Source organism: Bos mutus, chromosome X (assembly GCF_027580195.1).
Source record: "Bos mutus isolate GX-2022 chromosome X, NWIPB_WYAK_1.1, whole genome shotgun sequence".
Classification (NCBI taxonomy): Eukaryota; Metazoa; Chordata; class Mammalia; order Artiodactyla; family Bovidae; genus Bos; species Bos mutus.
Window position 1 is genome coordinate 29,858,060 of NC_091646.1, and position 25,180 is coordinate 29,883,239.

General features: G+C 48.0%; 2 protein-coding genes across 6 annotated transcripts in view; one reads left to right on the forward strand and one right to left on the reverse strand.

Annotated features, from left to right (window-relative positions):
- The window catches only part of CD99L2 (CD99 molecule like 2), a 118,508-nt gene extending 112,077 nt beyond the window's left edge, over positions 1-6,431 (forward strand). Inside the window, exons 8-9 of the mRNA XM_005889865.3 lie at positions 893-958; positions 2,612-6,431. Coding sequence (XP_005889927.1) covers positions 893-958; positions 2,612-2,676 — 131 coding nt within the window. The 3' untranslated portion in view covers positions 2,677-6,431. The remainder of the gene's footprint in view (positions 1-892; positions 959-2,611) is intronic.
- Position 6,432: 1 nt separating this feature from the next.
- MTMR1 (myotubularin related protein 1) overlaps positions 6,433-25,180 on the reverse strand; it is a 61,238-nt gene continuing 42,490 nt past the window's right edge. For all 5 annotated transcript variants that reach the window (XM_070366085.1, XM_070366084.1, XM_070366086.1 and 2 more), the window contains 6 exons: positions 23,869-24,054; positions 22,976-23,182; positions 19,646-19,738; positions 14,925-15,038; positions 11,283-11,459; positions 6,433-8,534 (listed from right to left, as the gene is read on the reverse strand). In XM_070366085.1, the coding sequence (XP_070222186.1) occupies positions 8,373-8,534; positions 11,283-11,459; positions 14,925-15,038; positions 19,646-19,738; positions 22,976-23,182; positions 23,869-24,054 (939 nt within the window). In that variant the 3' untranslated portion in view covers positions 6,433-8,372. The remainder of the gene's footprint in view (positions 8,535-11,282; positions 11,460-14,924; positions 15,039-19,645; positions 19,739-22,975; positions 23,183-23,868; positions 24,055-25,180) is intronic.

Sequence of the window (25,180 nt, forward strand, 5' to 3'; positions counted from 1 at the left end):
TCCTCGCCTCGCTCCACCCCATCCCGTTCCCTGGCACTCACAACCATCTTTACTTTTCCCTGATACACGTGGGCATTTGGGCATGGCTGTGTCTCAGAGGTGCTGGGGTTGGGGTGGAGGCCCTCTCTAGGACTCAGATGCCCACCAGTGGTCATCCCTGAGGAACAACCAGAGCGCTGCCCATGGGCAGAAGACAGTGTGGCGCATGCCAGCTTGGCATGTGAGCACCTAGTCGGGAGGCCCAGGGCGCCCCTCCGTGTGCCTGCTCATCCATCAGCCTTGCTGGCCCAAGTGAGCACTGACCACACCTGCTAACTAGCCACACGTCCATCTTTCCTGGGCCCGCCCAGTGTCCATTTTGAGCCCAGAAATGCCCAGGGCAGGCAGGAACCTGAGTGCAGCCCAGGATGGTGGAGTGACTCACACTGGCGCCTGCTCAGTGGGTTTGTGAGAACCATGGTCCAATTTTCCCACAGGGCCAGGGCTCTGATGAGGTTTCTGGAGATAAGACATGGACTCTTGAGTCTCCCCAAGCAGCAGCAGCAGCAGAAGATGTGGGGTGTACTCAGCTTCATAGAGTCCCCAAACTGTGTTTGGACATTAAGTGAGGAGAAAGCCCCCAAACTGACTAGACTGGAGCAGCTGTCAGCGGGTCCTGGCCCTCCACACTGCAGCAGGGACAGACTTCTTCCCACTGTCTGCAGGAGCCCATCCAGCTGAGAACCCCTGGGCAGGGCAGCACATTCGGGTGGCCCAGGGTTTGGGAATCTGAGTTCATTAAGGGGCTTGGGCTTTTTCACCATAATGGAGGGCTTGGTCAGGAGTTGTCCATCATAGCCAGGGACACTTTGCTTCTGTGTCAATCACAAACTCCACCCTTGGCCTTTTGCAGAGGGTCTCAATGCGGACTACGTGAAAGGGGAGAACCTGGAGGCCGTCGTATGTGAGGAGCCCCAAGGTGAGGACTTCCTAGTCACTTTCTGTTGCTGAGGGCCTCCTAATGGCTGGGCCAGCATTGAGCAGAGCTGTGCTGGGAAAGCAGGAGCTCAGAGGTCTGCATTCCTAAAACTTCCAGCCAGAAAGATGGGCTGCAGAAGTCAGGGGCCCAGCACTCTCCTCTCCCCCGCCAGACTCCAGCCTCCTGACACTGGGCACGCCAGGACTGCAGTCAGGGCCGTCTGCACACTGAGGGGCACCATGTGAGTGAAAACACACACACTCCTAGCCAAGTGCCCACAGAAGCTTGTAGGGAATCTCTAGATGGAGTCCCCGGCCTTTTCCATTTGAAAACTGCCAAAGGCAAGACAGAACTTGTAAAAAACACAGACCCCATAATGGGAGCCCCTGCCCTCCCCCACCCTGTTCTGTGTTCATCAAGCACTCCTGGGTATGGAAGCGCCAGCCATGACAAGCTGTGTGGCATCAGGCTTCTGGCCCAGGGTGGCCAACCACTCAAGGCAGATGCAACCTGTGGCCCCAGAATGCCAGCAAGGCAGTCAGGAAAGGCTTTGTGGAGAAGAGGGAGGCCGCTTTCCATCACCCAAGGCCTGGGGGCTTGCAGGTCAGGGTGGGCATGAAAGACAGGAGCTGGGGTGTGCCTGTCCTGGGATGGGTGCCAAGGTGGCTGTCTGGTGGGCGGAGGGGCGCCCCCGGGGATGTGATGGGCAAGGCTCCATGTGGTGGCCTAGAATGGTCTGTGGCAGCGCTGCACTGTCTGGATGCAATAGCCCAGAATTTCAAACACGGGAACATGGACTCCACAGTAGCAGTCACTGTAGTCGTTCTTTTAAACTCTTGGCTACCATCATGTGAGTATCGCCATGTACCAGGTGCTGTGTTACATGCTTTATTTAAAATACTCCTCCCAGGGACTTCCCTGGGGGTCCAGTGGTTGAGACTCTGTACTTCCAATGGAAAGGGTGCAGTTTCGATCCCTGGTCGGGGAACTAAGATCCCTTGTGCCTCAAGGCCAATAAAAAGAATATAAAACAGAAGAAATATTGAATAGATTCAGTAAAGAACATAAAAAAAAATTCTTTTAAAGATTCCTCCCAAAAAAAAATAAATAAATAAAGATTCCTCCCTTCGGAGTTCCCCAGCTGTCCAGTGGTTAGGACTCTGTGCTTTCACTGCTGAGGGCCTAAGTTCAATCCTTGGTCAGGGAACTAAGATCTTGCAAAAAGAAAAAGAAACTTGTCCCAGTTGCTCCAGTAGAACCATTCCCAGTTTGGGTCGGTGGTGGTTTAGTCACTAAGTCATATCTGACTCTTGTGACCCCATGGACTGTAGCCTGCCAGGCTCCTCTGTCCATTGGTTTCTCCAGGCAAGAATACTGGAGTGGGTAGCTATTCCCTTCTCCAGGGGATCTTCCCGACCCAGGAATCGAACCTAGATCTCCTGCATATTCCCAGTTTACAGGTGAGGAAATGGAGGCCCAGGTGGTCGCCAGGTCCCTCTGCTCCTTCCTTCTCTCTGGGAGCACAGCAGCTGCCAGAGGCCAATCATCCAGGACAGACAGGCAGGGAGCCAGGTTTCTGTGCCCAGGGAAGGATGTGGTTGTCTCTCTCTGTCTTCGTGTGACTCCCTCCTGATGGGCATCTCATGTCCCTAGTGAAATACTCGGCCCTGCAGACGCAGTCCACGGAGCCGCCACCCCCTGAACCACCCCGGATCTGAGGAGCCGAGGATGCAAGGCCCCGCTCCACCGGGCAGGCCGTGGGCACACGGGGCCGCTGCCGGAGCCCCAGCTCCTTGTTTCATCTGGACCCACGGCTGCCACACCGCTCCTTCGATGTCATTGGCTTCTTCTCGTCCTGTTTCCCAGACGTAGCTCTGGGTGTTTGTGAGTCTGGCTCATGTGCCCACCCTGCCACTGGGCCCCCCAAGAGGCTTGCTGCCCAAATCCGAGGCTGGCCCCGCCGAAAGCCAGGGCCAACCTCGAGTGCCCAGGGTCGATGCCTCCCTAGGCCACCCTGCCCGCAGGCCTTATCAAGCTGGGGAGGGGGGACTGAGCAGAGGGAGGGCCAGAGGATGGGCAGGAGTGTGAACCCAGGGCTCTGTGGTCCCCTCCACACTGCACTGACTCGCCCGGTGGGTTTCTGGAAAGGCTGTGGGCAGGGACCTGGCCGCGAGGAGTGCACTGGTGAGCACCAGGAGACAGTGCGGGCACACACGCCACCCCCAGGGGGGTTTTATTTCCATCCCTCTTTCCATCTAGCCCTTACGCTGCTGGGCTCCCTGACTTTTCATTTACTTAAGTGCAAACTTGCATGTCACAGTATCCCCACCTGGATGTGTAGGAATCTCCTGGATGTATGTGTAGGAAGCTGTGGCTCTCAGGCCCAATTCCCCTATGATGCCAGGGCATGGACGTGGTCTCCAGTCTGACGTGATTAGCTTCAGGAATCACTTATGCTGCAGCATTGAGTTTTATACTAGGGCTGTGGAGGGTTCCCCACCCCACTCCATGTGTGTTTTTTGGTAACAGGAGCTACACATGACAGAATGAGCGTCAGAGCCTGAAACATGCCCACTGTCTACCTGGAGATGTCTGTGGGAGGAGGGGAAGGGGCATGGTCTTAGTGTGGGCACTCATGTGACCTGGGCACACTCTGGTCATCTGCTGGCCTGCCTGTGATGGAGATTGCTTGGGGGTCTGGGGGCACCCAGACTGGAGGGTTCTGTCTGCGGTGGGCTGGATCCAGGCTTTCTTCCTGGAACTTTTTGTCTGGGCCACGTGTGATCCTGATCCCCACTGGGTGCTGCTGTCAGGGGCTGAGCGAAAGTCTAGAGCCCCCCATCTATGGATGAGTTTGCAGTGTTAGAAAGCGCTCCTGGAAGCCTCATGTGAGTCTGCTTCACATGCTACAGGATGGCTGTATGTTGGCTCTTTTACATCTACCAGGCTGGGACAAGACAACTCTTGACTTCTTAGGGAGACAGTTGACATGAGAACAGACCCTGCAGGTCAGACCACGTGTGCCTCCCTCGTGTGTTCATGTTATGGAGAGCGTGTCATGGGCCCTGTGTCACCCGTGTCTGGAGGCTCATGCCAGGCCAGCCAGATGGTGTGTGGCCAGGGGTGAGGAGCATTGAGAAGACGGCAGGAAGTGAGCTGTGGAGGCAGTGCTGGTGAGCTCAGCCCGTTTCCAGCACCTCCCCCGCCTGTCCTCGTGGACTGATGTCCCCAGCCCTGACTGGTGCTGGGCTGGAGGCCACTCTGAAGGACTTTTGCATTGGTAGCCTGCTGTCACCTAAAGAGGGTGACATCAGGGCCCCAGAGTCGGGAGGGATCAGGGCAGCACTCATCAAGTTAGGAGGGCCGCTCACCACCGTTTGCAGGCATTTCAGAGAAAGACACAAGGCAGCACTTGTGCGTGGTAAGAGGCTCTCCTGGCCCCCGAGAAGTTTGGACGTTTATAGAGAAGTCACAGTGGTGACTAGGAAGGGAGCCATGTGGCCTGTGGCATCCTCGGAGTGGCTGGGCGCAGTGCCCCCAGTGGGGCACCTTGGCTCTGCAGCAAGGCACATCTGGTGAAGACCCTGTAATCCTGTCGGTGATAAGAGTCAGCGCTCTGTGGATCTGTTTGCTCGGTACCACTGACTTGGGTTAAGAGAGACCCACCGTGCCCTTCCTTGTCTGTCTCAGTGCCCTCTGCATTGAGCCTGGAGCCCAGCACCCAGCTCTGCGCTGGTGACTGGGGCATTGAAAGTCACTCAGCCATCCATTTGCAGAGCTCCCATCCTGGGGCCTAGGACAGGGCACTGATGCTTGCTGATTCTTGGGGCTCTTGTAGCCATGTCCACCTGGAAGCTGTATTGACTGGCTCGGGTCCATCCCAGGTGGTAACGGAGGTAGCAAGTATGCTAGAATGGCCAGCTGACCATATCTAATTGCTATCAGCTTTACTGGGGGTGAGATGTTTATAACATAAACATCTCACATGTTATAAACATCTTTATAACAGTGTTTATAACAACTCTGAGCTCCTGAAGGATGGAGGCAGGGCACCCTAAGTGTCACCCAGAGAGTGGCACCAGGCCCACTGCCTTGGCTGCTTGGGGGTTAGTCCCAGTTCTCTGAGAAAGAAGTGGTGGAGACCGATGGCAGGATCTCCTATGCTTTTTCTGTGCTTGTGTTTGAGTATGAATTGTAAGCTCTCTCGTGTTTGCATTAAACAGAGTGGAACCTAACCAGTCCCTGGTTCTGCCGGTGTGAAGGCATGCCCTTTGTTAAGTGATGCTTGTTTTCCTAATTCATTATTATGGACCCAAAGGCCTTTCTTGAGAGGGTCAGGGTTCTGGCACTTCCTTTCATGCCAAGCAGCTTAGTGTCAGCCGTCCTGGGGTGGTCCCCTGCATGACGGGGAGCTGAGGCCTGGAGATGTCATGGGGGTAGGGAGGCGCAGTGGCAGGCCCCCGACTCACGACTCCTGAGCCCACAGCGTTGTCTTCTCCAAAGAAAGCCAGTAGCCAGGGTCCACTCGGGTGACATGTGATTGAGCCATAGAAAGTGGAACGGGGCCAGGGTGTGCAGGCAGAGTGGTCTGCTGGAGGTGGAGCTGCCCTTGTCACTCCATGAGGAAGATATGGGGGCCGCTGGGAGGGTCTCACGGTGTGGTGGCATTTTGTGCCGTACCAACCTTGTAGTAAAATAGCACCAAGTCCTCTAACCCAAACCCCCATGTGACTCTCCCATGCAGAAGTTGTGGCCCTCCCAGCCTTGCTGCTCGGTGTCGCTGCTGGGGCCCCCACACCTGCGTGGAGAAGGACAGGGACATCAGGCCTTAGAAGAAGGGGCCTTATATGCAGGGGCCAGCATGGTTTCATCCAGGCCTTTATAGCTCCCATAAAGGCCAGCACTCCCTCTGGAGACTCTGGGTGGGGACCCTGTGGTTCCCCAGAAGTCTGTCCCATTTAAGCTCTAGGACTCATGGCCTGGAAAGCTGGCCTGGCCTCCTAAGGGCCACACCTGCCTCTCGGGGTTCCAGCCCTGTCCTCACATCTTAAGTGTTTTCTTAAGGTGTTGCCGATTTTAGAGTAGTTACCTATTTCAGCCAACACACTCAAGTCTTAGGATGAATTGCATTTACCACTTAGAAAATGAATTAAACCATGTAAGAGTACTTTACATGTATTGACTGTGTTTGACATATAATAAATTTTTGTGTAAGTAAAATGGACTTTCCTGGTGGCTCAGATGGTAAAGAATCTGCCTGCCAATGCAGGAGACCCAGGTTTGATCTCTGACTCGAGAAGATCCAATGGAGAAGGGAATGGCAACTCCTTCCCATGTTCTTGCTTGGAAAATCCCCATGGACAGAGGAGCCTGGTGGGCTATAGTCCATGGGGTCGCAAAGACTTGGACACAAATGTTTACTAATTTTCCACAAGGGAAAAATTACCAAAAATAAAGACAACAAAAAATGAGACCACGGAGCAAACATTATTTTAATTACAGATTGAAATACAGTGCATCAGATGAGGCAAATATCATACTGTACCAGTCTTTAAAAACCTGAACCATAAAGGTTTTACATTCTAGTACACTTAAATAAAACCGAGAAAGAATTGCTTACATAACAAAACTATACTTCAAGTTGTTTTAGAAACAGTTCTGTGCTAGGAAGACACTAAGGAAATGCTCTATTGTGCTGCTTTGAAACCAAATGGGAGCTTCTAGGGGTCCTCCTAGGGCCCAGCACGTGGAAGGGGGAGGGGTGGAGTGGGGCAGCTCCCTGCAGGTGCAATGCCCGAGGCAGGCTAGCTGACCTTGACTTCTCTCGTTCTCAGAAACATCATCCAGTCCCCAACAAGGCTAGTGGTCTTAGTGCAGCGGGGGGTTATGTACAGATATTTCCAAGGGAAAAAACGGGTCCCCGTTTGTAAGAAATCCACATATCAATGAATAATCCAGCATACCCATTCATAAATAAGCTTTTAGCTATTCTGGAAGCAGGAATCAAAAGTTACATCAATTAAAATGCAGTTTAGAAACAAATCCCCCAGATGGTAAACATGGAGAATTTTTTTTAGGTTATCAAATTACATAGAATAAATATGATACCTTACAGATACCAGATAATTTTCTATAAGAATCAGAAGGTTCCAAGTTGAAAAACATCTATTCTCTTAAGTATTTAAGTGTAAAAAAACGTTTAAGAATGTTTTCAAAACTAAGGTCAATATGGAGGGCTTTGGGTAGCATCCAGTAATTTAAAACCAACCAGATACTACCATGAGGTTGCACTCAGGTCTCACCCGGTGAGCTCTCCTCCACTCAAAGGCAAGCTTAATTCCTCCAGGGGGATGGGGTCTTGGGGGCTGGCAGGCATGGGCACAGTGCTGGGCATGAGGAGGAGGAGGGCAGAGTGCAAATGTGCAAGACTCTGACTCACCACCCAGAGCAGTTCAGAGCTCTAGTGCTAGTGGATGGAGCGTCTGATGGTCAGTGAATGCCTGCTCAGACTCATGGAGTCCTGGAGCCCAGAGATGGAAGCTGTGAGATGGGCAGGAAAAGGCCCTGAGACCAGGAAACTGAGGGAGGTGAGCGCTCTGCTTTTGGCATCCAAAGTCACAGTGCCGTGGTGGCTTTAAAGTACCAAAATGCAGTGACAAGGATAAACTGAGTTTGAAGGGATCTTGATGAAATGAGAACTATTACTTCAGACAGCAGGTAACAGGTGAGAGAAGACCCGCCTTGACAGTCAGCTGTCAGCAGTAGCAGGGGACAGGCGCCTGGGCCACCTTGGGAGGCAGGTCCCACAGTCAGGGGAGGACAGGACACATGGTCTGAGGTGACCACATTCAAATGAACCACGGCAGAGTTCGCATGAGCCCAGCTTGACCATGCTCACCCAGTTCAGTCAAGCAGGTGTCTCCTTCGGTGACTAAACATTTAAAAAAAAAAAAAAGGACATAGGAAAATAAAGGTATGTTTCTCTTTTTAAAAAATACCTTATATGTACACACTGGTAACTGGTGCAGCAGGACTGCTGGCATGGGGAGATGGTGATGGTCTGTCTTCCCCAGCCAAGAGTTAACTGTCAGGCCCCAGGGTTTGGCGCTAAGAGCCGAAAGAGGCCCTGGGGCTGGCAACACAGCCTTTAAAAGGGGGTGGGTTGGTTTTTACAAGGATGTCCCACCTTGAGCCTGAACCCTGCATTCTACTCGCCCAAGGGTCCCCCACGCAGCCCTGGGCAAGTGCTGGCAGGAGGGAAAGACGTGTTGATGGCACAACAGCACTGATGAGAGTGGGGGCCGTCCCCTAGCACAGATCCGTCACTGGTGGGAAGCGCCACCTGGACGAGGCGGGCACAGGGCTTCATGAGGAACGTCACAGGAGCCCCGCCTGGGCCACAGGGACAGCGGTGTCAGACTGACGTGTGCACGGGTGTCACTGAGTGCGTTGGCGAGGAGCCCCGCTCCGACGAGGCTGAGGCACGTGCTGCCACTTCCCGCTGCAGGTCCTCCACCCGCTTCTGCAGCTCTGCGCGGACGGCCAGCAACTCCTTGAGGTTCTGGTGGGTGGGCGTCTGTGGGCGGAGATGCGGTCAGCCCAGCCCCGGCCTCCTGACCCTCACCCCCACCTCTGCCCGGGGGCCCGAGGGCCCGCCCCGGGAGCTGTGGCTTGGCTGAGGCATGGGGACTCCGTTCTCCCTCCCAGGGGAGCCTGACCGCCAGAGGGGCCGAGGGTTGGGTGGTCCCCTCTGGGCCTCAGCTGCCACTTGGCAGCACGGACCTCACGCTGCTGACTGAAAACCCTCCCTCCACCGTGAAGCTGTGTTCAGCTTCATGAGCGAGAACAGGCGGGGGCAGAAGGCCCTGGAGTGGGCAGTGCTGGGAGAGGGCCCCTTGTCCGTGTTCACAAAACCTCTGGCAGCCGCGCCGGCACCCCTGCCCCGCCTCACCCTCCTGGACCACAGAGGGATGAGAGGGGCCTTCCCAGGGTGGAGTTCCACCAGCCTGAAGCTTGGGGTCATGGCCCCCACGCTCTCCTGCACTCAGCTCACAAGCTCTCATCATCACCTGCCACAGCCCTTGTGAATCTCAGCAGACCGGGGCGGGCAGAGTCACCAGCTGAGGGGGCATGGGGTGGGGGTCTGGGTAGCTCCCCCTTGGCCCCTGTCCACGATCTCCACAGAAGCCACTAGCCTGGGTCCTGAGCCTCAGCCAGGCCCTGAGACTACATGGACACCTTCCAGGGGCTTCTTCTTGCTGCCCTGAAGGTAAGACCCTGACCTTGTGTGATCTGACCCCAGCCTGCCTCCCCTGCTCACTTTTCACTGGGCCCTGCCCCTACTCCCCTCCTTCATTCTCGAACCTCCCAGGTTTTGGCAGATGCCTTGCATTCGCTGGCCGTTCTGCCTGGAGCCCTCTCCCCTCTGACCCTTTTCACTCACACACCGGGCTTCATCCTTTAGGGACTGGCTGGAAGAGCACTTGCTCTGGGTGGGGGTCCTCTAGGAGACCCCACGGCTACTGGGCCTGCGTGTTTCATCGTGCCCTCCCCAGAGAGTCTGGGAGCTGTCCCATTAGGCACGTGAGTAGTGATCACCCCGGTGGAGGAAGAGGGGAAGCAGGGGACAGATGAAAAAGACTAGACTGAGAGTGACCAGAGACATGAGCACACGAGAGAGATTCAAGACAGAAGAACAGGAACAACAGGGACAAGCAATTTGGCTAGGTGTGTTGGGGGAGGCACCCAGTGTCTCCAACACAGTAGGGTGCTTGGGAAGCAGCCCAGAAGAGGCTCGGAGCTAACTCCTGACTTTGGCCCCAGGAAGGAGGGAGGGGGCGCTAATGTGGGAGTCTGATGGCAGAGACCCCCCAAACAAGGAAAGTTGCCTTAGTTGCTGATTCCAGAGACCACTGGGGGGTGGGCAAACCTCCTCTCTTAGCCTTGGGCCTACTTTATATGTCCCTGCTGTGGGGGACTTGATTCCACTTGCTTTGCAATCAAGTGGCCATTACTGACCGCCCACCATCGGGGTCAGAGAGAGACCATGCGGGTGAGCACACAGCTTCACACCTGCCCAGGCCGAGACACTCATCTTACATCTCCATGCAGCCTTTCATTCTGTTTTCTCATCCACTGTTTTCATTTACAATAAAGCAGAGAAAATGCCCATCTAGGAGCCAGTCACCCAATGCTGCCATGTATGAGATGAAAGCCAAAAGGGTCCCAAAGGAAATAACACACAAGATATCAGCAGGGCCCTCCTCCTCAGAGAAAAGAGGCTTGTCCCCACCGCCTCCCCTCTGTCTGGCCCGGCTCCCTGCCCCCTCACTGGACACCAGCCTTCCTGCTGATCCCTGTGCCAGTCTCCACGGCCACCCTCCTTGTTCCTGCACTGCGCTGCTAGAGGGAGCTTCCTGCAGCCCCCAGGGTCAAGTCCAAAGGCCTGGACCTGCGCACCTTGGGTCTCCAACATCACCAAGGCCTGGCCCACTCCCCAACCTGCTCTGGGCCCAGCCTGGAGGCCCTCCACTACAGTACTGTCACGGTGCTGACTTTGGCAGCACGAGTTGGGAGTGGCATCAGATGTGGGTGCAACCATATCTGATAAGGGGCCAGGTTTGGGAACCATGCTTCTGAGGCAGTCTTTTGAAGGCCACAGCCAACTGTTAAGTGTCCACATGCCTTGGGACTAGTAAGAGGGGTGCTTCTTCATATAGGCATGAGCATAGGGACTGATGGCTTCCTGGCCACGAAATTGAAAACCTGTATTTAGAATACTGACCACTGACGTTGTCTATACTATTAGGTTTCGTGGGAAAAGGGCTGAGACTATCTCCCTGGTTTCAGATGTTCTTAATAAAAGAGCATTTTACAACTCTTAATCAAAGTTGATGTGTTTGCTACTCAAACCATACATTCAGCCCAGGATCTGGGTGTTTGGTAGGTAGAAATGTGCTCCAGCCCCACAGAAATGTGCTCAGTGTGTCTGCACCACTGTGGACATGCCGGCTGCCCTCATCGCTCAGACGCGGGAAGCAGCTAGTGGCCCTCTGTCCGTGTTAGACGTTTGCCTCATGCATAGTGACAGAAGCTGGGCCCTCAGAGGGGGTGCAGGGGAGGGGCAGAAAAGGTGCTCAGGGCATCGCCTGCCGGCATGGTGAGAGGCCAAGGGCAAGGAAAGTGTCCTGAGGAAGGAGGGGGCGAGTGAGCAGGAAGCAGTAACTTAACAACACTTCATCAGCTCTGTGCTTTCATATAATTCTACACCATCATCTTTCCTTGGGCAGAAAGATACACTTTTTTCAAAATGAGGAAAGCATACCTGAGGCCTCATTCGTGGATTCCATCGCACATAATAGTTTACCCATAATTCCAAATGACTCAGACTAGCAACAGGATAGAGGACGTGGTTCTCATAATTCACAAAGAAGGGATTAGAAAATTCATCCAGCTGGCTATTGATATATGACCATAAAGATACAGTCTTTGTAGATACATCCTGAAAACCAAACAAGGAATACAGTGAAAAAAAATTCAACTTTCCTTCATATCCTCAAGAGCTTGTATCACGTAGAGAAAAGGAACTTGAATAATGAAGTGAGTTCAAATGATAAAAATCAGGAACATTTATTAAGCCCCACCCCACCCCACTGTGTGCATGACCTCGAGGTGGGGCTGTCTCAGAAACATACTGCTGAGTGAGATGACGTCTGGTGACTGTGACTATGTGAAGGCAGAATGAGAACTTTCTACCAATTGCAGGATGATGGTGCCCCTATTTAACAATACATTTTTATTCTTTTTTGCAGCTTGCTCTTGTGACCCTTAATATTAAGGACCATAGATAGAATTTACAGATAATATTCCTTTCACTGCAAAGTCATGACTATCTGGGGCTAAAGCCTTATATAGAGAACATATCATTAAATTATAGATCCCCACCTCCCAATTTTACAGTACATTGTCAAAATGAGAAAATGGTGAGGCCAGGAGTGCTTTCCACCAATCTGCTGACTACTCCTCAAGTTATCTAGACAGAAGAGATTCAATTAGGACTGTTTCATATTTTATATTTATAAGAAACAGCAGCAATATTTCAAGGAACCCCAAATAGCCAAAACAATCTTGGAAGAAAAGAACAAATGTGGAAATTTCACACTTCCCAATTTACAAACTTACTGCAAAGCTGCAGTAATCAGTGCAGGTGGTATTGGCATAGGATGGATAGACATCAATGAGATAGAATAGAGAGCACAGGGACAGACTGTCACATTTATGGTCAACTGATTTTCAGCAAGGATTCCGAGAAAATTCAATGGGAGACTGTTTCAACAAACAGTGCTAAGAAAACTGGATAAAGGTTTGATGCATAAGACAGGGTACTCAGGGAGGGTGCCCTGGGATGACCCTGAGGGATGAGATGGGGAGGGATGTGGGAGGGAAGTTCAGGATGGGGAACACATGTACACCCATGGCTGATTCATGTGAACATATGGCAAAAACCACCACAATATTGTAATTAGCCTCCAATTAAAAAAAAAAAACAACTGGATAACCACATGCAAACAAATGAACCCTTACCTCCTGCCACAGACAAAAAGTAACTCAAAATCAATTACATACCTAAACATAAAAGCTAAAACTATAAAATGCTTAGAAGAAAACCACAGGCTTAAATTTTCATGACCTTGGGGTTAAGCAATGAAATCTTTGATAAGTTAGACTTCATCAAAATAAAAAACTTGTGTGTTTCAAATGACACTACCAAAAACGTGAAATGACACTGCACAGAATAAACAAAATATTTGTAAACCATATCTGATAAAGAACACATAAGAAACTCTTCTCACTCAATAATAAAAAGACATGTGTGCATGCTGAGTTGCTTCAGTCATGTCCAAGTCTTTGTGACCCCATGGACTGTAGCCCGCCAGGCTCCTATGTCGAAGGGATTCTCCAGGCAAGAATACTGGAGTGGGTTGCCACTCTCTCATCACAGATAACTCAAAAATGGGCAAAGGATCTGAAGAAACATTTGTGCACAGACATATATAGATGGCCAATAAGCATGTGAAAAGATGCTCAGTATCAGTCATCAGAGAAACACACATGAAAATCATGATGAAATACTCCTTCACACCAATTGGGATGGCTAGAATCAAAAAGATAAACAATAACAAGTGTCTACAAAGATGTGAAAACAGGACCCTAAGACATTGCTTAGGGTAAATGTAAAATGTGGCAACTACTTTGGAAAAAGTCTGGTGGTTCCTCAAAGGGTTAAGCATAGAGCTCCTGGGTGTTTACCCAACAGAAGTAAAAGCATATGTCTTCACAGAACCTTGAACGTGAACATTCATAGCAGCAGTATTGGTAAGACCCACCAAAGTAGAAACAACCCAAATGTCTATCTGCTAATGACTGGATAAACAAATGGTGGTCTCTCCATACAGTGGAATATTATTCACTCATAAAAAGGGAATGAGGCACTGGTATATGCTAATTATCTATGATCTTTGAGAACAGTATGCTTAGTGAAATAAGCCAGACATAGGAAGACAAATACTGTATGATTCAATTTATATGAAATATCCAGAAGAGGTGAATATGTAGAGACCGAAAATAGATTAGTAGTTGCTGGGGCTCGGGGGAGGGAGACTAGGGAGTGTCTGCTAATGGGTATGGGGTTTCTTCTTGCGGGGGATGAGAATTTTAGGAACATTAGATGGTGGCGATGATTACACACTGAATATACTAAAAACCACTGAATGGTCCACTTTAAAGGGGTTAATTGTATGGTATGTAAATTATATCTCAAGAGAGATGATGATTTTTTAGAGAGTACATTTTGATTAAAAAAAAAAAAAAGATAAGACCAAAAGAGTTTAAATTCGACATATGAACGATATTCTGTTGATTTTTTTTTCTTTAAAAACAGCTTTAATGAGATAAGTCACATGCCATTGAATTCAATCTTTTTAAACTCCTATAGGCCTGTAGGAATGTGGATTTGATCCTGACATCAGTGGGAAGCCACAGGGAGGTTTCAGGCAGAGACCTGGAACGTAATGGGACTGAAGTTGGGGAATGCCCATCTGGTTGCTGTGTTTGGATTGAGTGTGGAGGTCAGAAATGCAGGGAGCCAAGCTCACTTCTGGGTAGCTGCCTTAGTCCAGATGCAAGACTGGGGGTTAGGGGGCTTCAACACGCTTGGAGCAGTGAGAAGTGGCCAGATTACAAATCCATCCTGGGGACAGGGCTGCCAGCACTCACTGAGGGACTGAATGTGGCAGCTGGGGTGGATGGGCAGAGGGGGTACTGAGTGGGATGCAAAAGAGAGAGGAACAGGAAAACAGCATTTAGATCCCTGAGATGGACGAAGTCACCTAGACAGAACAAGAGGAGGACCAGGGCCTGTCCAGGTGACTCCAAGTTTAGAGATGGATTAAAAGGGAAAATACTGAATGGGGAAGGCCAGCGAGGTGGGGGAGAAGCACAGAGGGTGTGGGGTGAGGGAGTCATCAGCTGTGGGGAGGCTGCTAAGAGAGGGGGAGGTGGGCACCGGGAACCTGCTCTTTTCTCCTAAGTTCTCAGATATTCCACCAGGCAGAAGTCCTTTTCTCTGAACCAGAGGACAATCGTGAAACTGCCTTCTCCCAATGCTTCCTCACTTTTGATCATCTCTGTCTTTTATCCGTAAGTGAGGAGAAAAGGAAGAGGTAAATCTAATGGAGAAGCTTGATGGAAAGCAAGTTGAACTTGCTACCTTGAGAGAATGGGCTAGAAGATTAGACACATGCACTGGGGCTGGTGAACCCGGGGAGGGCATTCAGTGCCAGCCCTCCATTTACAGACAACAGAGGGTGAGACCCAGTGTCCTCTCCATTCAGCCCCCTTCTACAGTGGCATGTAAGGGACAAGGCCCTCCAGCAGTCAGGAAAGCCAGGGGATATAATACACTTACCTCTTTGAGTCGTTGCTGTTCACAGTTGCACAAGAAAGTCCCAAAGAGACAACTATAAAGGTGATCCAAAATTGTAATCAAGAAGAATTCATTAAACTCGAATGCCGAAGGAAACTTAAATGGAGAGAGAAATAAGGTTTAGTTTTGAAGTTCAAATTCTAGAACAAACTGGTCAAAGGCTGCTAAGCTACAACTTGGAATATAGTCAAACATGAAAAGGAAAACTGGCCCATGTAGAACTTAATTAGCTGTAGTTTCCAGTTCAAGCTTATAGGTCTGGCAGAGAAACAACCTGAAGCAACAAAAACTGGCATGCTTTTCAGTGCCTAAGAAAGCTAATGGGGCTTCCATTTCTTGCCATGATGATGGAAGAGCCTGCATTTGCCCTTCTGCCAGAAACAACTAGCGAGCGGGACACTCGACAGGGCCATGGGACTGTGATGACTCCCCGGCCCAGAATGGAAACCAGTGAGATAAGTCCTACTGTTGTCCTAGCTTCCCCTTTGGGGGCACATTCTGAGTGAAGAAAGTGGGGGGGGGGGTCCCAGGGAAGCGATTCAAGAAGAAATACAATGTCTTGGCAGTATATAATGTAAAAGGGGTAACACCACATGATCAAGTGGGGTTTGTCTTAGGAATGCAAAGCTGGTTTATGCAGGATTTGAAGATCAAGGTTACTAAAAAAATCTATTATCGTAATTCACTATATTGTGGCTCAGCTGGTAAAGAATCCACCTGCAAAGTGGGAGACCCAGGTTCAATCCCTGGGTTGGGTAGATCCCCTGGAGAAGGGAAAGGCTATCCACTCCAGTATTCTGGCCTGGAGAATTCCATGGACTAATAAGTCCATGGGGTTGCAAAGAGTCGGACACGAATGAGCGACATTCAGTTTCACTATACTAACAGAATATGGAAGAAAACCACATGATACTCTCAGTTGCCATCTTAGCGTATTCTTCATGGGGCTTAGCACAATTCCAGCAAAGAATGACCACTGCCAAGAGGTTCTAGCCAGTAGCTGACATTTAGTAGCCATGATAGAGATGCTCTGCAAATGGTAACTACAGTCCTAGCAACAGGTATGCACTGGGAGCTGACCTTGTACCAGAATTCTAATTTAAAAACATACTGAAATATTCATCACCTATTCAATGAAGCAAGGCCAGTTAGAACAAAACCAAACAGAACTACCCAGCATATTTTTGTGTGTCAAGTGTACTTTAAAGATCTATTCCCTAATCAGAGATGTTTGCATGCTATTGCAACTAATTATGTCATCTGTAAAGTGACAACCAGGGTCACCAATAGAAAGTTTATTTTTGAAGCTTATCTTTAGTACTTTACTAGGCCAGAGACAAGCTTCTCAATTAGAAACAATGGTCAACACAGGACTGTCCAGACTCCATCAAAAATTGTTATTTTCCTCACTAGGCAAGCAGAAGTTCTGCTCAGCTGCCATAGATTAAGACTTGTCTCTCTCTACATTAAGGACTGCTCTCAGAAAAACACACAACTCTCTTCTAGGGAGCCCCATCAAAATACTACTTCTTTAGAAACCTCTGGAAACTAGCTATGGATATTGTTCTAATGTTCTTAGAGGAACTAAATCAATGATGAACTAAATCAAATAAATCAGGCCAAAATGTTCAATATAGCTCCTGGTTAATCCTGTCTCAGTCTTTAAGGTTGCTCCTTGCAACTCTGTAAATGGCCTCATGTTCCAAATGGCTGTCTTTTAAAAGGCCAAGTACATTGTGTCAATTCTTCCTAGTATTTTTCCATGAAGCTTGGTTATATTCTATTAAGTTATTGGCACCAAGAAATTTATGAGTTTTAAGCAAAATATAAGTTATGTATATTCTAAAGCTTTATTAAATAAAGGATAAAAATGGAAGGCCTGTATTTCATTTTCAAACATTTAAAACTATACATTTACCAATAGCACAGCAGAGCTTCTACTGACATATTTTTGGAGTCATATGAGTCTTTATTCCTAACCCTGAGCCCACAGTTTGGATCTGGGAACTTGGTTCAGGGTGTTCTGTCGCCACCAACCACAAGCCTTACTCTGGTCAAGTGGGTGGAGAGCAGGTGTGGGAGGTCAGGGTGGGTGGGCTCAGCCCACGCCCTTCAGCACCCACATCTACTCAGGTTAGCTCAGGAGTGCTCTTCACTTCCAAAGGGCACAGTGGTGGGAAACATTTCATTAGTGGAAGTACCGACCTCTAGAGTGGTAACAAATAAGAGTAAGCCTCTGGGATTCACTGTTGTTTTGGCCTCTTCTAGAAGCTATACCATATACTTTAAAAAGTGTGGTCTCAAAAACCCACAGAAATCCATAATGAAATTCTGCACCTCTTGAAGGACAAAAACATCAACAATGTTTAAACTGATCCAAAAGGATAAAAAAGTCTCTTCAACTGGGGTTATTGCAGAATGGCTTTGAGACTGTTGTCTAGAGTCCTTCAATTACTTTTTCCCTCAATTCCTTTGATATCAGTTTGTGCACACAGACTAGCTCATTTTATTCTGAGGTGTCTAAAAACGTTACATTGACATAGCTGATTTAGCAGTAGGAAACCTAAAAATTAGTTAATCTTGTCACATTAATGCAACTTTTCTAACAAGCTGCATACTTCATTCACTTTTGACTTTAGATAGTGATAGTTAGACTGATCATTGGTGTGCCTCATTCTAACAATGTTATTTTAAAAGAAATTAATTATACAAATTTCATGGACAGACTATTAAAGCTGTAAGAGGCATCTGAAATCTTCTAACCCAAACCCCTCATTTTCTTAAAAATCCAGTAAACATTACAAAAATTATACAGATTAGACATGAAAATAGGTACTAAGCAATATGAATAATGGAAGTCAGTTTGAAGATATCTCACACACACTCTTTGTCTAGGCTTTTGGGAGGAATAAGCTACTTCACATTCACAAAATTTGGGCTGATCCCTTCAGAAACATCAGAATTATCTTCTGTGTTCAACCATTTTATATAATTTTTCTAAAATGTATTTCATACCTTTTAGTCTTAACCTGAATGTAACCATCATTACTTTTGTTGCTGACTTGGCATCAATACAAATAGCAAGTACATGGCACTACGAAACAGTCAGACCTCAGGCCAGCCTCCGTGCCTTTTGAGTATGTGTTTGCCATTACCTGTTACTCATACCATCGGCTGCCTACCTCTGAGACCAGCCCTCTTTCCATGCCCCAGCCCTCTAGCTAATTGGGTGCTTTGAATCAGCTGGGAACTGGCACTTAGATAAGGCAAGAGCCCAGTCAGCTTGGGGAACCTAGCTTTAAAACAATTAGCCTCAGTATGCTGTTCTAAGGGAGGGCCTGAGGACTCTGAAATCTACTTTGGCTGCTTAGACACGGTTTTTCTCGAATTGCCATTCTCTCGTGATCCCTGCTACTCTAGGAGCATAGCCTGGGAGCTTGTTGGGAATGCAGAGTCTGAGGCTCTTCCTTAGACCCACGAATCAGAACTGTGTTTTGGTAAGACTTCCAGGGGATCTGTGTACACCATGAAAGTTGTGCAGAATCCCTGGAGGGCTTCTGAAAACGAGTGCTGCCCGCCACCCAGTGTTACAGGTCTGGGGCAGGGCCTGAAAACCTGCATCTCTCAGTACCCGGGAGGCTGAAGCTACTGGCCTCAGGACTGCACCGGGAATCACTTGCTGGGGTTCCTGGTCCTCTCAGAAGCACCTGGGGGACTTTTAAGCAGCACACACACCCAGGCCTCTGCCGAGGCCCAAAGAAGGGTCTCCAGGGCTGGGGCTCAAGCAAGCGCATCTTTGCTAGGAGACGGTCCTCTCCACGTGCCTGAAGCAGCCAAGGCCAGACCTCCAGCTCAACACGAAGGCGAGAGCCCAGGCCATGCTTTACCATCCTCCCTTCCCCATGATCCCATCCAAGCAGGTGCTTGGGGAGGGCTCTGTCTTTTGCTTACTCTCTCCTTCCCCTCAGTCCCTCTCACCACATCTTTGCCTCTATTTCTGTTTCCCTCCTTTCTCTCTCCAGCACGCTGGCCTCGCTCTCTGACTCTGATTCCAGGTCCATTTCTCTGGCACCACGTCCTGTGATGAGGATCAGATCCTAAGCTCGAGTTCTCATGTTGGAGATGAGGGAAGAAACAGCACATGCCTTCTGGCCGAGCAGCCTGGGGAAGGGGGACCCCTGCATGGGTAACGAGTGACAGGACCCTCGGCAGCCTCCCATCTGCCCCTGGCCCTGGGACACTCCCTCCCCTCCACACCGAGGGGTGGCAGGGGCTGTGGCCTGGGGCTGGCTATGGAGGGTCCTGGATTCCCTGGTCTCCACCCCTTTGTTCAGTCACATCCGCATTTCCAACACCTGGGAATCTTCCAGCACCTGCTTGGCCAGGTTCCACATGTGCTCACCCTGACAGGGGGCAGGTGAAAGAGAGTAGGACGGAGGGCAGGGGCAGCTGCTGGACAGCATGACCGACAAAAAACCATATGCACAACAAAAGCACCTTTTGGTATAAAGTTGGTTGTTTCCAATTTTATGCTTATATTTCTAAGTCATGAGAATCAAACTGAGTTAAATAACAAAAGGGGTCATATTTAATACGCACACAATCTTCACTTTGAATGAACATGAAATTAAAGTTTGTCTTCAACTTTACGTTTATGTTTGGATCAGGGTATAAAGGTCAGAAATGGACTTGAAACCTCTCACCTGTCTCGTCATTTGCCAGACACAGTCAATAAACTGAAGGAATATAGGGGATCGGTCAGCATCTGCATGGTTGTCATTGCCATGGCCCACTCGCTGAAGAGAATCAAGAGGTTAAACAATTTAATGTATGCCATGGTCCTCTCAGAAGTCACTTTAACTTGCCTAGTGGCAAGAAGCATGTCTCTTTTATATGTCCCAAGGCCCAACAGAATTCCTGGTACATAAAAGGCTCTCAGAAATGTTCATTGCACTGAATTGACTTCCATTACTTTTAGGAAACAAAATTTCAGTTTACATGTTGATTGTTTTATAATTTTGCTTTAATATAGTTGAGATCAACAAGTTATAAGCAAATGGCTGGTCAACTTTGCACTCCAAGTGATGGGGTCAACCCCAGCCACCACATCGAGTGCTCCATGTCAGCCTGGGATGGCAATTAGCAGCTCACAGAGCACATTATGATGGTCATTTTCTCCACAAGTGTAGTTTTCCTCCCCCATTTTTCACAAATATCAGAAAGTCTGAGAATCAAAATAACGATTAACAATCTACAATTTTAAGCCAATTCCACATGACTCAGACAACCTCAAAATCTCACTCTTGAAATGCGAATGGGGAGGCCTTGCAGCAGGCCAGGTAGTATCTCTGAATTTTTATTCTTATAATTGACATCTAGCATTGTATGTCATACTTTTAGATATATTTGAAGATGTTAATAGATTCATATTAAAAGGTAAAAGATAATTTCAAATACATAAACAGGACTGACAAAAACACTGGAAGTGTCAACTTAAAAGACCACCCAGGAATGAGCATTCTAACAGAAACTTTAGGTAATTTGGTGACTAAGCAAAAGGATGAGAAAGTTATGAAGATACAAGGCAATCGCCGCACAGGAAGAGTGACAAATACTGGGCGTATGAAACCACCACCAGCAAAGACAGAAAAAGAAATGACCAAATCAACAATGAACATCTCAGAGGAAGTGCGTTGCCTTCTTTTTTTAAAAAGACATTTTAATTGTAAGTGAAATATGCACATGAAATTTACTATCGTAACCATTTGAAGTGTATAGTTTAGTGGCATTAAGTACATTCACACTGTTGTACAGCCGTCACCAGCATCTGTCTCCAGGAGTTCCAAAACAAAAACTAGCTGGCTGACTCCCAGCTACTGGGAGTAGGCTCACCTCAACAATGGTATAAGAAGGAAGTCATCTTTTAGCGAGTTGTCTGGACTAATACATGAAGGACATTACAGAATTGAAGTGTTGATATTTAAGCATTTTTATTCTCTTTCTAATAGCCATATGATCTTTTAGAGTAAGAACCAGAAGTCAGTTTTGTTTACTGGATTTTTCTTAACAGCTAGTATAATTCACAATTATGGACATTTAGGAAAGTTACTACACTTGCAAATGATTGACTGACTCCCTATTCCCCTCCCCCAGTCCTTGGCTCCCCTCATCTTCCTTTGTCTCTACAGATTTGACTGCTCTAGATGCTTCATATGCACAGAATCATGCAGTTTGTCCTTTTGCACTGGCTTCTTTCCTTTAACATAATGTCCTCATAGTTCCTTCACATTGTAGCTGGTGTCAGAATTTCCTTCCCTTTGAAAGCTAAATAACATTCCACTGTGTGGATAGACCACACTCTGTTTACCCCTTCATCTGTCGATGGACACTGGGTTGCTTCCACCTTTGGGCTATTAGTGAATTGTGCTGCTATGGACATGGGTGTGCAAATAAGTGTTTGAGTCTGTTTTCACTTCCTTGGGATATATACTCAGAAGCAGAATTGCTGGATCATATGGCAGCTCTATTTTTAATTTTTTGAGGCACTGCCATACTGTTTTCCAGAGTAGCTGCACGCCTTGCCTTATTTCTGTACTTCTCTATAATTTGTGGAAACTGCCCCTGTATTTAAGGCACATGGGGAAGTTTTGCACTGACAGTTCACAATTTAAGATTTGTTCTTTCCCTTAATAGACAGGCACTGAACTCTTACAGCGCATGCAAGGCATCCCTCCTCCCAACCCTCAGGATTTCAGGCAGTTTGATGGTATCCAGTAGAGGTACCTGGGGTACCAAGACACATGGGACACAGCATCTGTGCTAAATCAATAATTCATTTGTGGTCTAGTCACAGGAGAAGACCTGTAAATAACAACAAAAAAGTGTGCCTGGAACTTCCTAGTCTGAAATGCGTATGGTGGGGCCATAGAATAAGCGAGCATCCCAGGATGGGCTATGAGAGTGAGCTAGGTGGGAAAGTCATGAGTCACAGTCCTGGTGGAAGTCTCTTTTGAGATAAAGCTTGAAAGACAAGCTTCTGACTGGCCAGGGGTAGATTCTATTAGAAGAAGTGGGGAGGGGGTGGAGGGAGAGTGAGGATGCCGTAAGTAGAGGGGCATGGTTGATACAAGGGGAAGAAATCTGGGCACAGAAACACCAGGTATGTGTGCGCACAGACAGAAGGCAGGGTGAAGACACGGCAAGAAGGCAGCCATCTACAAGCCAAAGAGAGACAGCTATCAGGACACACCAACCCTGACAGAACCTTCATCTTGGCCTTCCAGCCTCCAGAATGATGACAATAAATTCCTGTTAAGCCACCCAATCTTGTGGTACTTTGTCTGGCAAAATCTTATACACCAGTGTTCACAGCAGCATTATTCACCAAAAGGTAGCAACAACCCAAATGTCCATCAACAGGTAAATAAACAAAATGCAGTATATCCACACAATGGAATTCAGCCATGAAAAGGAATTAAAATTTGATAGATGCTATAACATGGATAAACCTTGAAAACACTGTGCTTTATGAAAATAAGCCAGTCGTAGAGAGACAAATAATGTATGACTCCACTTATGTCAGGAATCTAGAGTAGGCAAATTCAGGGAGATGGAAAGCAGATTAGTGGGTGTGAAAGGCAGAGAGAGGGAAATGTGTGTAGGGTTTCCTTTTGGGCATGATGGAAATGTTACGGAACTACAGAGAGATGGTGGTTGCACAACACTGTGAAAGCACTAAACGCCACTGAACTACATATTTTAAGATGGTTGATTCTATGTTATATGAATTTTACCTCAATTAAAAAAAGAAAAAAAAAGGGCATACCGACATGGAAAACAAAGACTGCCCTACCAGAGACATATTAATACAATGCTGATGTCTATAGTATTCTCTTATGGCAATTCAGTTCTCAGAGCACAAAGCCCTCATGTATGTGTATGTGTATCTGTGTGTATGTATGAGATGTGTGATATGCATGTGCATATGATGGAGCAACAAACAGTGAAACGTGCACCTCACCGTCTCAACTCACCAGTGCAAACCTATGTCCAAAGCTTATCCACTCCTTTTCTATGAGAGCCTCGAATCCTTTAATGGTGCGGTAATAACTGTCCAACATCAGCATGGCCAGAGACGTCAGCTGGGCTGTTCGATCCCAGCCATCACTGCAGTGCACCACGACTGAGGTCTTCCCGGATTCTACTTTATCAGCAATTCTTACTGCCCCAGCAAGAAGCATCTTCAAAAAAGAAGGCACATTAAATCAGGCAACATTTAATTTCTATTACAGCAAAAAGTTCCCTGGTGGCTCAGTGGTAAAGAATCCGCCTGCCAATGCAGGAGACCTGGGTTTGATCTCTGGGTTGGGAAGATCCCCTGGAGAGGGCATGGCAACCCACTCTGGTATTCTTGCCTGGAGAATCCCATGGACAGAGGAGCCTGGTGGGGTATAGTCCATGGGGTTGCAAAGAGTTGGACAAGACTTAGTGACTAAACAACAACAATAAGAACAACACAGCAAAAATAATTCCGTGGAGAACACTGGAAGTTCAAGTCAATAAACAAACAATGGAATCAATTTAAGAATCAGTAGGAAATATTAGTATCCTGGTGGAGGTGCGGGGCAGGAACTTACACTAAGGAAAAACTACAATAGTAAATAGGGTCCTTTACCAAAGGGCCACAAAGTACTTTAAAAACCTGATGTGAGGAAAGTATCATCCCTTTCTATTATGTCACAGGAGTACCTCAACAAAGACCACAGTTTGGTTGCTGTCTATGCAAACTATGAAAGCCCAAGCATACAGCAAAGATGCACTCATTTGCAATGCTGGGAAGCCACCTGGAGAGAGACACAGATAGCTTTACAGCCATCCACAGAGAAGTCTTAAGCAGATGGTGGGGCAGGACGGGCCCTCTCCGTACCCGAATGTACTCTAGCCAGTGGGTCCCGTCTACGTTGGACAGCCAGCGTGCCTCATCGATGGCCGGGTATGCAATCTCCTTCAGTTTTCGCAGCGACTCTCTCATGACGTGAATGTTGTGAATCTCCAGGAACATGAGTTCAGCGTTTGGGTAGGCACTTTCACTTTCATAGCCCCCACCCTTTGCCTGTGAAAACAAAAGACAGACGTCACTTCATCTCAGTGAATTTTTACTGTTCTTCCTAGTGCTGCCAGAGAGAGGCCACTCAGAAAGCCTCAGACTCATCTGTGTATCATAATAAGCCTCCTACATCCTTGTATGACTTTCCCATGGTTGCTGAAAGTACCACCAGCTGAGTGGCTTCAAGTGACAGGAATGTCTTCTCTCTCGGTTCTGAAGGCTGCAACTCCAAAATCAAGGTACTGGCAGGCCTGTGCTCCCTCAGAACCTTCTTGGAGAGGATCCTTCTTTGCCTTCTTCAGCTTCTGGTGGCCCAGGATGTTCCTGGTTTATAGATACACTAACCTCTGGCCCATCTTCACATGGTCTTCTCCTTGGGTCAGTGTCTCTTCTTATAAGGATTAGTACCCACCTTCATTCAATATGGGGGCTTCCCCGGTGGCTCAGACGGTAAAGAATCTGCCTGCAATGCAGGAGACCCGGTTTTGATGACCTCCTATTTTCACTTGATTACCTAATTACTTACTTTGCCAAGACCCTATTTCAAAGCTGGGCTGCAGCCACAGGTGCCAGGAGTTGGGACTTTAACACATAGTTTTTAAATGGAAACATAATTCGACCCAACAATCTTCTACCACCTGTCAGCAGTTTTAAAATGATTAACTATTGGCTCTTATACAAGGTGAACTGGGTTTTAAAACCTTCTGCCATCTATCTAAATAAAAAGGTTGTACTACTGCAAAACTTCTGTACAAAATAATTTGTAAATCTCAGTGAGATTTATTTAAGTAATTCAAGTAAAATAAAATGCAAATATAACAAAAAAGACAATATGGCTCACTCTTTGGTAATCTGATAACAAAATCTCGTCCATAACTAGCTTATACTTTGTAGAGGTCAACATCCAAAACACATCTGTTATAAGAATAAGTGAAAGTAAAACTGTTAGTCACTCAGTTGCGTCCAACTCTTTGTGACCCGATGGACTGTGACCCACCAGGCTCCCTCTGTCCATGAATTCTCCAGGCATGAATACTGGAGGGGGTTGCCATGCCCTTCTCCAGGGCATAGAGAAACTGAAACCCTAAAACATTGCTGGTAAAAGTTAAAATTATGCAGTCTCTGTGGAAAA